General features: G+C 42.4%; 1 protein-coding gene across 3 annotated transcripts; it reads left to right on the top strand.

Annotated features, from left to right (window-relative positions):
- Positions 1–77: 77 nt before the first annotated feature.
- Positions 78–11,842, top strand: U2af1 (U2 small nuclear RNA auxiliary factor 1). Of its 3 annotated transcripts, none has more exons than XM_015478822.2 (8): positions 78–463; positions 2,574–2,661; positions 5,422–5,488; positions 9,542–9,591; positions 9,731–9,829; positions 10,384–10,517; positions 10,608–10,700; positions 11,559–11,842. In XM_015478822.2, exons 4-8 carry the CDS (start codon positions 9,562–9,564, stop codon positions 11,698–11,700), a joined length of 498 nt encoding a protein of 165 aa, XP_015334308.1. In that variant the 5' UTR covers positions 78–463; positions 2,574–2,661; positions 5,422–5,488; positions 9,542–9,561; the 3' UTR covers positions 11,701–11,842. The 3 variants fall into 3 exon arrangements, with proteins under 3 accessions (XP_015334308.1, XP_015334306.1, XP_015334307.1); XM_015478820.2 differs by lacking the exon at positions 5,422–5,488 and adding an exon at positions 6,321–6,387 and having other exon boundaries at positions 83–463; XM_015478821.2 differs by lacking the exon at positions 78–463 and adding an exon at positions 6,321–6,387 and having other exon boundaries at positions 2,596–2,661.
- The last annotated feature ends 1,741 nt before the right edge of the window (positions 11,843–13,583 follow it).

Below are 13,583 nucleotides of genomic sequence, written 5' to 3'. Positions count from 1 at the left end.
GGAGCCCGCCTGCTGCCCGCCCCAGCCATGGCGGGCCGGCGGCGCGACCCTGAAGTGGGAAAGCGCAGCCAGACGCCGGATTAGCCGCGCCGCCGCCACGGAGGCCCTGCTCCCGGAGCGCTCGGGAGTCGCGCTTCCGATGCGAGCAGAGGGGGCTTTGGGGTTCTTTGGGGGTTCGGTTTTTTTCCTCCCTGTAAAGGCTGCATGTCTTCCCTCATCAGCTGTTAGGTTAAAAGTGAAGAATCAAATTTCGCTTGTGTTTGGTTGCCGTGTTGGCACGTGTTAATCTCAGTGTGTTGGCTGAAGTTTAGGGTAAAGAGAAGTCTCCAGACGCTTTGAAGGATAATTCCTACTTTGAAAACCCAAAGCCTAAGCGTCTGGCATAATCTACTCCCAGTAAGTGGTAACCGTCTTGGCATTCTTGAGCGCCATGCAAAGCTTACGCAAACATCTGTTTTTTCTGGTAAGCCCCTAAATTTGTCATAGATGATATTATTTGATGCCACTTTTTCAAATACTATTGAAATGTTTCTGTTTTCCAGGCTGGAGGCTGCCCTGTCAAATGTCTTCTTTACACAGGATAGAATCCCCTGTCTTGTTTGGGAGAGGGGATGTATTTCGTTCTAGAAATCTCACGCCAGAATCAGCAGTCATAGTCACTGGAGAAACATACATTGGATATCAGCTATGGGACATGCTGGGAACTCAAGAGATTCATAAAATTTGGGTCTTGTCTTTAGGGATTGTAGTGGGAGGGAGTGTCAAGATTAATTAAAGTAAAATACCTTAAAATATTTGAAATGCTGTGGAAGAGTGTGTACCTTAAATGCTCTGAGGTATAGGAGGTGGCTTGGGAAACAGGCCTAATATGTCCTTGGACATGGAAGCTGCAGGACTTAGGCATGCAGAACCAGGGACATCAGTTCACCTTTTCATGTGTATTTCTGTGTGCTGTCACTGGGTGTTGTGAGAAGCTGTCCTGGGTGGCTTGTTACTCCAGTAACATTTTTACATTCCTGCTTTAGGCATATTTCTGCCTCTTAAGGCAGAATCACACATGTCATGGTTTCAATTCAGAAAGTTTGTTATCTAGGTCACTTATGTTCTCATTTCAGGGAGTTGCATGGGCTTAACTTCAGGAAACAAGATCAGCTCCTAAAAAATGAAAGCTACGGTTTCTATTAACTTTTTTTTTTTCCTTTTTTAATTAAAGTTAGAAGATAGATGTGGGACTACTCTACCAATTTTAAAAAATATATATGTAACTATGCACATTAAGTTATGGCCATTTTCTAGCTTCAAATATAAATCAGCCTTTTTAGTGGTTTGTTTGTGGTAGTAAACCTTTTTTCTTATGGCATTTCGTTTCGGAGTTATACTAAGAAAATCACTAAAGTTACCCCCCCCCCCAAAAAAAAAAGTTTTGATTAATTTACTAAGCTCTAAATAGCGAATTGGTTGAAATGAAAGCCCATCACTGGAAGTACAGGAACAAGGGTTATTTTATCTCTATGGGATAATTGAATATTAATTGTTCAAGCAATGATTTTGCTCATTCTGAGATATTTGTTAAATAAGGTATTTATTTTCACTTGAGTTCGTTAATATGTTATTATCTGATCAAGTTCTAAAGTCAGAGTTACTTCTAAGTTTGAGAATTATACATAGTGATTATTTTCCTTTCTTGATAAATTCACAAACCTTCCCATCTTGATTGCTGTCTGGTAATAGCTAACAATCTTCATGGCTAATCAGTCATGTTTTTTTGAAAGTTGAGGCCATTAGTCATAATTCGGGGTTGACTTCCTGAACATGTCCTTGCTAAAAAATTGCATCTATAGAGTAGCACTTTCACTCTGCAAGGTAAAACTTGAATGAAGTCCATCTAGTACAATTTCATAATTCCTCACAGATTCCCCACATTACTTGGCATTACCGTTGTGCAGGTGCTGATTGCAACTTGTTCTGGTTGATCAATGTATAAAGACAGAGATGATCTGAGATAGTTTCTAAGACATGCTTGATCCCTTGATTTCCTGTTTACTTCAGACTTATTTGTAAATTTTCTCTTGGTCTTATGGGTTGTAGGAGAACCTGAAATTTGTTTTCTGTTTTCCTTGGTGGTAGTACTAAATGAGTCCTGTGTATGAAGCACATACATGTTGTATCTGATTCTCAGAACAGTATCAGGTTGGCTCCTTCTCATTTTACAGCATCTGTGACCTGCAGAAGTGGCGAACTTGTCCAAGCCAGGCAGCTGGTAGAGTTGGGGTTTCTCTTCTCCCTATACCCTGCTGGTGTCCTCCAGAATTTTATCATGGACAAAATAGAGGATAGGGCTTAGGTTTAACCTATACTAAATACTTGATTTAATTAAGAAAAACCAGAAGAGTAAAAGTGAAAAGGAGTAATCCTAAGATATTGCAAGGAAGAGGAAGGTGCCACCCAGAAAAACTGCCTGCGCTTTTGTGAAGTAAAAGGAAAGTAGTTGGATGGTATATATATCACGTTAATGGCATATTCCCTTTTGATATTGTCACAGTAAAATAATCAGCTCTTGTTTTCCCTTGCAGAGTCAACTGCTCATTTTATTTCAAAATTGGAGCATGTCGTCATGGAGACAGATGCTCTCGGTTGCACAATAAACCGACCTTTAGCCAGGTTTGTTTGTTTTTTCTTTTCTGTTTTCATGTAAATTTACCAAAATTTTGTATTTTTCAGAGGCACTTAATGGTTTCCATATATTGTCTTTTTTCCTCTAGTTTTATTTTGTATTTGTGTTCATGTGTCCTTTTGTTTAAGTGAGAATGAAGCAGGTGAACCACCCATAGTGGGAGGTCCCTTATTCTTCTTACTAGAGAAACTTTTTAAAAATAAGTTAAATGTTTCTGTGTTGGCTGTGACTGATGTTCACTGCCCTGCCATCCCTCCCCTGATATATATGGTTTGGTGAGGAAAATGCCAGCTTTGACTGCACCTCTTGTCCAAGCTGTGGTGGATGCAGAGTGGGCTTTCTGCTCTTTGCTCTCTCTAGAGAGTGATTCAGCCACTGGACAAGGGATGTTGGTGTGGTTGTCTGTCAGTAGGCCGACACACTGTGCTACTGAGTTCCTCTGATACCCCAGAGAAGTTCCCACTTTTACACCCCAAGTTGAGCAAGCAGCAAGTTGCACCATGTTGGAACCATTAAGATGAAACTTAATAGTAGAAGATAAGCATACCTTGTCCATAGCAGGCCTGTTCAATTAATTGAGAGATGCCTGTTATCTTGAGCTGAGTTCAATCTTGCGGGGGGTGGGGGGGCGTTGGTGATTGTTTTGTTTTTGGCAGATTGAAGAAAAGGCAAGGATCTGTGCCCTACAAGGGCTTACTGATGGATTGAAAGGACAAAATACTTCTAATAGTAGCAGAAAGTGTCATTAAGTCTGTCTGGACTGAGACTGAGGAGCCCCTTTCTCATCACCCCGTACACAAGGTGCACTTCGACCCTTTGGTGGCTACAGTGCATAACTCTCAGAAGCTGCTGGACTCAGCCTTGAATACACACCTTTCTGTTGATGTTTTATCCTTCTCACAGACTGAATGTATTCTTTAATAAGACAATCAACCGGTAGAAGTGAGTTGGAAGAGAGACATTGATGTTTTAAGTCTCTGGGAAAACCCTACCACATAATGTTTTTTAAAAAAGAAGCACATAATGCCTTTTTCCTCACAACATTCCTCATGATTACATGGTTAGTGTAACAAAAATCTCCCCTTTAATAACCAAACATGTCCCTGTTTGTTTTTGTGAATTTCAAAATATCAGAGAACTTGCTTTAAGTTTTCTATTATAATTGTGTTTTAATTTGAATTATTAGCTAAGTCTCCCCAACTAAACTAGTGGCTATAGATTGTGCAGTAACTAAGTCTTTGAAATCTACCCCGGTTTTTAATTCTGGGGAAAGTACACATCAAGGTATCTGGCTGTTTTCTCCTTAAGAATGCCCTTTAACTGAGCCAGAACACTTGATTTTTCTTCTTTCTGAATCATTGATCTCTTCAGGAGGTTAAATGTGAAGTTGATTTGAATACTGTGGATTAGAACATGGAGGTGCTTCCATTAAAATTTGATGGGATCAGCAGTATGAGGTCAGTATCTTGTGTTGGTTTGGTTTGTTAGTTGGAGGTAATCCTAGTTGCCCCCAATTTTAATGGAACCACTTCACCCCTTTATTTGAAGTTTCGTGCAGCAAACAGCCACTGCCTGGAGGGAGCCCTGTAGTGAGTTTTATCATTGAGTATCCAGGCTCTGTTTAGCTTGTAGTCAGTGCTCACACCCACGATCCCTGAGGAAGCTGTGTAGAATCAATTTTTTGGAAACCTCCAAGGCCCAAGATGAGTTGACTCAGGGTAGCCCCTGATGGGTAGGGAGGGTGCTGGGCCCTGAGTGAAGTTGGCTGTTTTATTCTCATGGTTCAGGGTGTGCGTTCTGAGTTCAGCCCTTCCTCCAGGTGGGTTCCAGCTCAGGCCTGCAGGAACGTCCCTTGGTACCATGCCTCTTTAAAGATAGCTCAGAGTAGAACTGACTGGGTGACTAAAATACTTGGAAAATGCTTTCTTGACACCCCTGTTATTAAGAATGAATATTTATTTTTCTAAATCATGCAGTGTGTTGGTTCAGCTTGTAAATCTCTAGCATAATTCAGGGTGGGTTTCTTTGTAAGCTTCTTACAGTGATGTGGACAAGATTCATGTAATATATTAGCTTACTAACTCAAACATGGTTTGTTTTTTCAGACAACTTGATTTTAAGAAGAACGGTACAGTGTAAGGTTTCAAGTCTGCCTGATCCAGTTTTAAAGCACAAGGGCTAAAAGGATTTTTTTCCTTAAAAGAAGGATCGGAAAAGAGCAAATGTTTTAACTATTGTATTATGTAAACAGAGATCCCACCAAGAAAGTGTAAATAAGAGTCAGGTATCCATGACAACTTGGTGTGCCTGTTTTGCTAAGACCAGAGAACTTGATGTACTGCATACAGTTGAGTTATGCATTTGGTTGAGAAAAATAATTTTGTGTGGGGAATATGATTATAATGTGAGTTTTTTGACATCTTCGTGTCTGCTGGCTTGAAGTACAAGAAAATGTTAGCGTTCTATTATTTATCTTGTATTAAAGCACTTTACTATTGATAACGGGGACCACAAAACAACAGTTACAGTTTCTTCTTGGTTGCTGGCTGACTTGACCCAAGTCACTGCTCAAACTCTGTTTTCATAATATGATGGTTTTGGTGTACTCTGCACAAGACAAAGTGTCTGACTTGCGGGAAAAAAACAACAAACGTTTAGCCATTTGCAAACAAATTGTCTCTTTGCAATTGTCTAATATATGCACAGCAGCCAGTAGAATTCCCCTTTTTATTTTTTTTTCCCCGCAGACCATCTTGATTCAAAACATCTATCGTAATCCCCAAAACAGTGCACAGACGGCTGACGGCTCACACTGTAAGTCCCACAGTTGGAGAAATTTTTTTAAAACGATGGTGTTCAAGAGCCCACTCTTAATTGAGACATAATGTTGGCTCTGAGCTGCTGACATAGAGCTGTTGCAAACAGGACAAGGTGCTGGAACAGCGTGGCGCACACAGCCAGAACTTGATATGGGCCATGTTCAGGAGGCTCTCCTAGGAAGGGTCACTGGCGGCCTCTTCCATTGACTGACATCTGTCTGGAGAGCGTCCGTCCACGTGAAACGGGTTTTAATGTTAATAGCCGGTCATTGGTCTTTACAGTGACTGAACCCCTGGCCTTTATTAAGTTCTTTCTGTAAAATTTAAAATGCTAGGAATATTGAGGAAATCAACAAGGTAAGTTGCCCAATAAGTGTGGGTTCTATTTCACCATTATAATTTTTCCTCTAGGAAGTGGAGATTTCATGACATGTAATTATTGTATTTCTCGAATTATTAGCAATTTTTTCACCCGTTTATAGAGGTGCTTTTCTTTCTCAGTTGTTAAGCTTTCTGTCACACCTGAGGACACTGGTAGTCACCTGGCAAGCTATTTGCATTCTTACTTGGATTGGAATTTTAAAGTGGAGCGTTTTTACATTCTGTAAACAGAAGTACAGTATTGGCATCTCATGAGATCTCTGTTGCACTGCAGTGTTAGGGTAGATCAAGACAGCCACCAACTAAGGGAACATCTTTGCTTCTGAAGAAAATAACCTCCTCTTTTTTCAGCACTGACTCTCACCTGAAGCGATCGCCAAAGGCAACCGGTTAAGTGTTTACATTTAATTTTCCGTAATATAAAGTTGTTGCGTTTTGTATTTCAGACCATTGCCCTCTTGAACATTTACCGTAACCCTCAAAACTCTTCCCAGTCTGCTGACGGTTTGCGCTGTAAGTTCATACAAGTTCCTTCCCTGGTTCCCTGGGCTTGCGTGTCAGAGCTCAGTGCCCACTCCATCTGGTCGGCTGTGCTAGTGTCGAGGACCACGTTCACTAGAGGTGGCAGGAGTGTGTCCCACTGATCCCGTGGAAGCCTCTGTTGGAGATCTGAACTCCGGCCCTTTGTGCCAGAGCAACAGTGACTGGAAAGGGCACCCTTTGAAACAGTTCGGACCTGCTGCTCTTTCTTTCTCACTTGGACTGTCATCCTGGGATTGAGTTCAAGTTCTGCTCTTCCCTCTTAAGAGCAGCAGTATCTGAACGTTTCTCACTTTCTGAACTCTCAAAAACAAATTGATCTGAATTTTTTTTAGGTTTTTTTTCTCATTAGCCTTTTCACTAAAACTCCTTTTTGGAGGTCTTGCTTTTAATTGCAAGAGCTTGTTCTGTATTACCCAGTGAAGGTCTGTAGCTTGTGTAGACCTCTCAGTTTTCCTACCACACCGTGTGGTGTACTCCATTCAGATAGGCGCAAGACACTGTTTGGGGCCGCCTGCTTTGCCTAGATAAAATCTCCAACTGCCGGAGTTAAGTGCTGCTTTGGGGAAATAAAAGGCACTTAGTGGGGAAACAGATCTAAACTGGCATTCAGTAAACATTACCAGTTTCTTCCTGTATTGGGAACTCTGTTTAGGTTGTGAATATTTATAGAGTGGAAGTTTGTAAGTGTCCAGCAATAGAACCATTGGGAATTAGTCATTTGTGGGTAACTTGAAATGAACTCCTGGACTCTAATTAGAATAAGGAGTCCAAACCAAAGGGTCAGACCTCTCACCGGTTTATTTTAAAGTAAAAATTAATAAAGCTGTCCTTGGATAGCACAGACCTAAATCAAGCACACCCTTAAACCTGAACCTCTCCATTATAGGGTAACCTACCTTGGGTAAATGGTCCTGGGGGCAGGGGGCCATTGCCCACTGGAGCTGGCCCTCAAGTAGGGGTGCCTTGGTGCACCTTTCCATGTGAGGTGGGATTTTCTTGTAAACTTCCTGCTGAGATGCTAAATGTTTTTGTATGCTAATACTCACTTGATAGAGATTTCTCTCCCTGAATCTGGTAGTTGCAGGATTTACTTGGTAATCCTTGGTTTAAAATACCTGGTGTTTTGTTTTTTGGTTGTTCGCTTTTTAAAAGAAATAAGGTGCCAGTAGTGGAGGGAAATAAACATTTAAGTATGGACTTTTGTTAACCCTGGGGTGAAGATACATGAGAAATAGATGATTAACAGTTATTAATAAATCTCTGCCCTGATTGTTCACTTGGGGACTGCGTATGCTTCATTGACCATAGTATTGCATTAGTTTTCTTTGTGTCTTTATTTGCAATTCACAGTACTCTTATTTTGCATATGCTATAAACTGAAAGTTTAGCTGTTATTAAATGTTCCAATTCTGGGGTCCATCCAGATTGTACAAATTAAATGGACTTATAATTTTGGGTTTTAGAAAGAAAATCAGTTCCTAAATGAAATCACTGGCTCTGCCCTTTCATACCTAGGATAATTAGCTTCATGTGCAGGAATTGAAGTTAAACATGAGTCCCAGTTTTTGAGTGATACTCTTCTAAGAAAACTAGTTGTTTTTCAAATTTGTGTTATTAAAATTTGTATTATTTAAAATATATTGAGTCATTTAAGTAGTTTCCATTTGGTTACTATGTACCGATCTTCTGCCTTTCAAGTTATTTTCACTAAAAAATTCTAAGCAAAATGAGTGTAGCCAGTAGTTCAAAAGAGCCACCACAAAAAACTTCTCAAAGCTGCTAAAACTTTAAGTTCTTTTTCTTTTCACATTCTTTCTGATACGGAAAAGGAAATGGATTGTAAATAATGTTCAAATCCACCCCTGGAATGGGCTTCTGGCTTTCTGCTGTTTTGAGTTCCACTCAGGGACCAGGTGCTCCTGACAGCTGAGTTGGGCCTTTTGTGGTTCCAGTGGCAGGTTGGCTGTCAGAAGTCATAGGTGTTGCCTAGCACATTCATTCAGTCTTGGATTGTAAGGCAAACTGAGTTTCTGGAAATTCAAAAATAACTAAAACACAGCCTCCATTAATTTAAAAAGAGGACTTATTCTCAGAATAGAAGATAAGTTAGCTATTATCTTTGAGAATGAATAAAAAGGGTTTTGAGTGAGCTCAAAGGCAGCCCAGTCTGTGTAGTCACACACCCCAGTCACAGATGCCCTTGGTGGGCTGCGCCAAGTGAGGTAGCGAGGTTTGTCAGCTAACCTCTCATCCAGGAGCGTGGCCGTGGAAGGTAACAATTGGAGACCCAGCCAGCCCAGCCTTGAAGCCAGCTGGGCCTTTGGCCCTGACCTACCTGTTTGGAACATGACTTCATTGACCTGCCAGCTTTACGATTTCTCAAATTTAGATCACGAGAACTCCAGAATTCTAGAATAGTAAAATTTGATAGCAAAAATGATGATGGGAATAGAATGTAAATTTGCAAAATTATCCATGTAATGGGTATGATTTCACTTAGTGCATGTGAATTGTGAAGGGTGAACTTGATAAAAATAGTTCTGGGGCATAAAAGAAGAATGCTTTTTTCTGTAAAGCATCATGACTTTACGTTTACTCGGGGCATCCAAAATACTGAAGTTGTAACTGGTTAATGGTCCTGCTGAGTCTCTGATCGCTTGGGTTTTAATCGCATCAGAAAGAACTTTCTAGCCTTCTGTGGCTGATAATGTATAGAAAAAACTAGTTAGGCACATAAGCTCTTAATCGTTTGCCCTGATTTCAGCTTTTATTTTAATAAAGGGGAAAAGTAGTGTGCTTACTTGACCTCTATTCTAAATCTTAAAGGAAGGAAACTTATTTTCAAGTCTTAATTTGAGAGTCACCCTTCCCTCGCATTTCCTGAAAATACAGCCCTTTGATGCTGATTAAAACTGGTTGTGATTTTTAGTAGCCAAAATTGAGACTGCCGGGCGTTCACAGTCTCAGCACGCTCTAAGTCACTGGCAAGCCGGTGCTCCTGTAGCGTGCAGCGCTGGCCTGCTGTTCCTCTAGACAATCGTGTGTGTCAATGTAGCAGTTGAACTTTAAAGAGGAGAGTTCTGGGCGGCCGCCTTCTAACCAGCAAGATCTCTCTTGTTTGTAGGTGCCGTGAGCGATGTGGAGATGCAGGAGCATTATGATGAATTCTTTGAGGTGAGACCATGGACTGCACACCTCCTCACCGTATCTGCTTGGAGGGATTAACACTCACCCCCTGAACACACATGAGTGCAGTTAGTGACACCGGGCTTGGCTATTTCACAGTCCTTAAACCACTGTGTTCTCCCTTCAGGAGGTTTTTACAGAGATGGAGGAAAAGTACGGGGAAGTCGAGGAAATGAACGTCTGTGACAACCTAGGAGATCACCTAGTGGGGAACGTTTATGTCAAGGTAGGACACTGGTTAGCTGGCTGAGCCTGGTGACCAAGGACTGTTGCCCTTTGAGCTGCTGGCCTTAAGATCATGAATGTGGGAACTTAGGAGTTTTGATGTGGTAACTCAGCACTCCCAGTCGTGGCTTTGATATCGGAGGCCGCCAGCCTACACCCTGTCAACAGGATTGGGAGGAAGGACAGTGCACCATGGTTGTCATCAATGGCAAGGGACATAACTGGGTTAGAGCTGTTTTGACTAGGGGCAATTTTATGTTTTGTGTCTTTTTCCTTTTTGTTTAATAAAATGCATTGCCTATGCAATCACCTTTGCTCTTAGCATGTTGAATTTGAAAATGAATGCAACATTTAGCATGGTCTTGGGCTATAATGAAATTAATTGTTTAAAAAAAAAAAAAAAAAGGAGCCATTGACTTCTGACTTCTCAGTAGTTGTTCTGCACCACTATACCACCCTAGAAATTTCACCTCAGTGTGTAACATGTAGCAGGATTGATGACTGAAAATGTGTTACTAAGGTGAGTGGCAAGCAGTTTTGTTTTTGTCTTTCCAGTTTCGCCGTGAGGAAGATGCAGAAAAGGCTGTGATTGACCTGAATAACCGCTGGTTTAATGGACAGCCAATCCATGCTGAGCTGTCTCCTGTGACCGACTTCAGGGAAGCCTGCTGCCGCCAGTATGAGATGGGGTGAGTGCAGGGCAGACAGCAAAGCCGCGTGTGGGCTGCGCATGCTCCAGCCCTAGCAGTGCATGACACACTTCTGGCTTTGACCCACAGAGAGTGCACACGAGGAGGCTTCTGCAACTTCATGCATCTCAAGCCCATTTCCAGAGAGCTGCGGCGGGAGCTGTATGGGCGCCGTCGCAAGAAGTGAGTACTCAACAGCATGTGTGCTGTAGAACTTAATTTCACCCAAGACTAAATAGACTTCATTCCATTCTTTAAAAGGCACCTATTATTTATGTGTATGTGCGTGTATTCTGTTTTTTAATGTGAAATATGCTTTTTGAAGGATGTTCACGATTTTATTTCTGAAGTGGAAATCAAACCTTAGTCACCAGAAATGTTAAGAAGGAGACCACTGAAATTCAGTGTGTGCGATAGTTTACTCTCCAGTTAGGTATTGTAGCTTCCTTTAAATACCATGTGCCTGTTGGTTCCTTTTGATTTTGGGGGGAGTTGCTTCATTTTCTCTTGACGGGTGTCAGTTCTCTGTTTCTACTACTGACAAAATTGGGTGCAGCAGTTAAGTCACAGCAGAGAAAGTCAAGGCATTAGGGGTGAATAGGAAGAGTCACGCTTTTGGTTAGGCTGAATTCTGATCTTAGAAGGGTTCTCATCCCTCTCTTGTTAAACATGTGTCAGGAAATGGAGTAGTGGGGATCCTCTGTCGCTACCAACAACAGGAAGCAGAGGAGAAAAAGAACTCTGCTCTCCTGCCCCAAAATAGGCCTCCTGGGCTCGGTAGTGGGTGTCCCTGGGGGGAGGGCCTGCTCAGAGTTGGGGGCAGGGTGCGTGTCAGGATCATGTATTATGGTGCTTTCCCGTGGTCATGTGAGTTGTTACTGGAGGAAGACGTAGAAGGTGGAGGGGTCATACTTAATTGATGTTAAGATGCACATCTTTGTCCCAAGACTATCTGAAGCGCTTCTCCCTTCAAAAGGGCTGTTGGCTGTTGCATTTTCAGGAGTGTTGGTGCTGATTGCATGTTCCTTTCCTTGATTGCAGGCACAGGTCCAGGTCCCGATCCAGGGAGCGGCGCTCTCGGTCCAGAGACCGTGGTCGTGGCGGTGGAGGCGGCGGAGGAGGTGGGGGCCGCGAGCGTGACAGGAGGCGATCGAGAGATCGTGAAAGATCTGGGCGATTCTGAGCCATGCCATTTTTACCGTATGTCTGCTAGAAAGTGTTGTAGTTGATTGATCAAACCAGTTCATAATGGGAATTTTTTTTAAAAAACAACAAAAAAAAAACACAAAGATGGGTTTCTGAATAAAATTTGTAGTGATACAGTATTCCTGGTGTAACTTTTTTCTTTTGGAAAGTTTTTAATTTAAATTTTCTTTATGCCAGTGATTCATTTTCAAGGTAAAGATTATGTGCACATCTTGCTTTGGGTATAAATGAAAGTGTTTTATGTTTTGCTTAAATAAGCAAAACACACCAGGTGAGACGTTCATGCAGGAAAGTCAACTCCAGGTACATGCCTATTAGGTGGCCCAGAATTTCTCCTCCCGCCTGGTCACGAAGCCTGTGGAGTCTGTCCTCGCCAGTCAGGAGCCACCCCCTTTCAGCACATGTTCTGGGGCACAGGAGCCTGCTCTGCGGTGAGGGGGTCCCAGACATTGTCGTTTCCTCTTGTTCAGTTTTGCTGGAAGAGCAACAGTACTTGTTTGAAACAGTGACAGTTAAAACAAACGTGCTGTTGTGTACTTTCACATTGGTGTGTGTGGAAATGAGTTTTGTCTGTTCATGGTATGGCCAGAGGTGTGGGGGGGTCAGTGACAGCTCCTGGTGAGTTGGGGGTCACATTCCCGTCCCTGTACTCCCCCTGACCCCGGATGTCAGAACAGGAATTTCAGTTGGTCTAACGTTCGGATGTAATTGTGCAGATTCTTGTTTCCTCAACTGATCTGAGAGGGGCAAGGTGGCAGAAGTTGTACTTTGTGTCTAATAACTACCTGCTATTAGCTTTTCCTCCATTTTAAACATCTATTTAAAATGTAAATGGAAAATGTCATTAGAAGTGTTTTCAGACATTGTTGTTGAAGATGAGCTGTCTGGAAGAGATGGCCCGAGACGCCAGAACACTGTTGCTGCTGTCTGTCGTGTGCCTGGCCAGTTGGTGAAGTACAGCCTAACAGTGTAGGCTGGTGCAGAGGCAAATGAAGCCATACTTCTCAGTTCAGGATTGCCTGTTTGCCAAAACAACCAGTGATTTATTTTACAGTCACAATTCAAAACACAGGAAACAATACTTTTACAGTTTCCAGTTTCTGTGGATGTCATCCTTGGGGATGGTCTTGTATACTGCCATGTCTTGTAGGACTCTACCATGGCTACTCTTCAGTTCCACTCGAGTCTACTGGTTCCCAAGCTGGAAGCACAGTTTGTGTAAATTCCCCAGAAGTGTGGTGCTCAGCAGAGGGTTTCCAACTCTCAGATTGCCCATTGGGATTTTCTAACTTCCTTTCATCAATTTCTCCTTAATTTTGTAAAAGAATATATATATATTTTTTTCTTTTTTTTCTGGAAATGAGGCTTCATGGGTTTGTGTTCTGTGCACAGGGACTTCTCACTACCTATGAGGAAGGCACAGCCCCTGAGTAGGCTCAACTTGCTCTCTGAGAGCTGACTACCTCAACTCCAGGGCTTTTTGGCATTCATGGGCTTCACTAGCACAGCAGGGTGTGGTGATATTCTAGGTACACACCAGACATGGCGTGAGAAGGACCTGCTGAATGCCTGGTTAGCACTTTGGATATTCCAGCTGATGGTGCAGGGGATAGCAAGGGCCTTGCCATGGTCTGCATGTGGTCATAATGGTCAAGTGCCCATTATGATTGACGGCTTAGTCCTTGGGGTGGCACTGTCTGGAGTGGTAGAACCCTTGGGGGATGGGCTCTAGTGGGAGTTCCTTGGATAACTGGGGTGTGCTCTTTAAGGGGATTGTGGGACCCTAGTTTTTCTGACTTGCTGTTTGGCAGTGTAAGTTAAGTTCTTCCACACATACCTCTGCCAGGATGTGCTGCCGTT

The sequence above is a fragment of the Marmota marmota genome, unplaced genomic scaffold (genome assembly GCF_001458135.2).
Source record: "Marmota marmota marmota unplaced genomic scaffold, marMar, whole genome shotgun sequence".
Lineage (NCBI taxonomy): Eukaryota > Metazoa > Chordata > Mammalia > Rodentia > Sciuridae > Marmota > Marmota marmota.
The sequence above is the reverse complement of the archived record's forward strand: the minus strand, read 5'-3'. Positions and strand labels throughout refer to the sequence as shown.

Bases quoted from the DNA above. Each gene is read 5' to 3' on its own strand.
- U2af1 (XM_015478822.2), top strand. From the start codon at position 9,562: ATGCAGGAGCATTATGATGAATTCTTTGAG. The intron at 10,518-10,607 runs GTGAGTGCAGGG...TTTGACCCACAG, and splicing joins TGCCGCCAGTATGAGATGGG to AGAGTGCACACGAGGAGGCT. The intron at 10,701-11,558 runs GTGAGTACTCAA...CCTTGATTGCAG, and splicing joins TATGGGCGCCGTCGCAAGAA to GCACAGGTCCAGGTCCCGAT.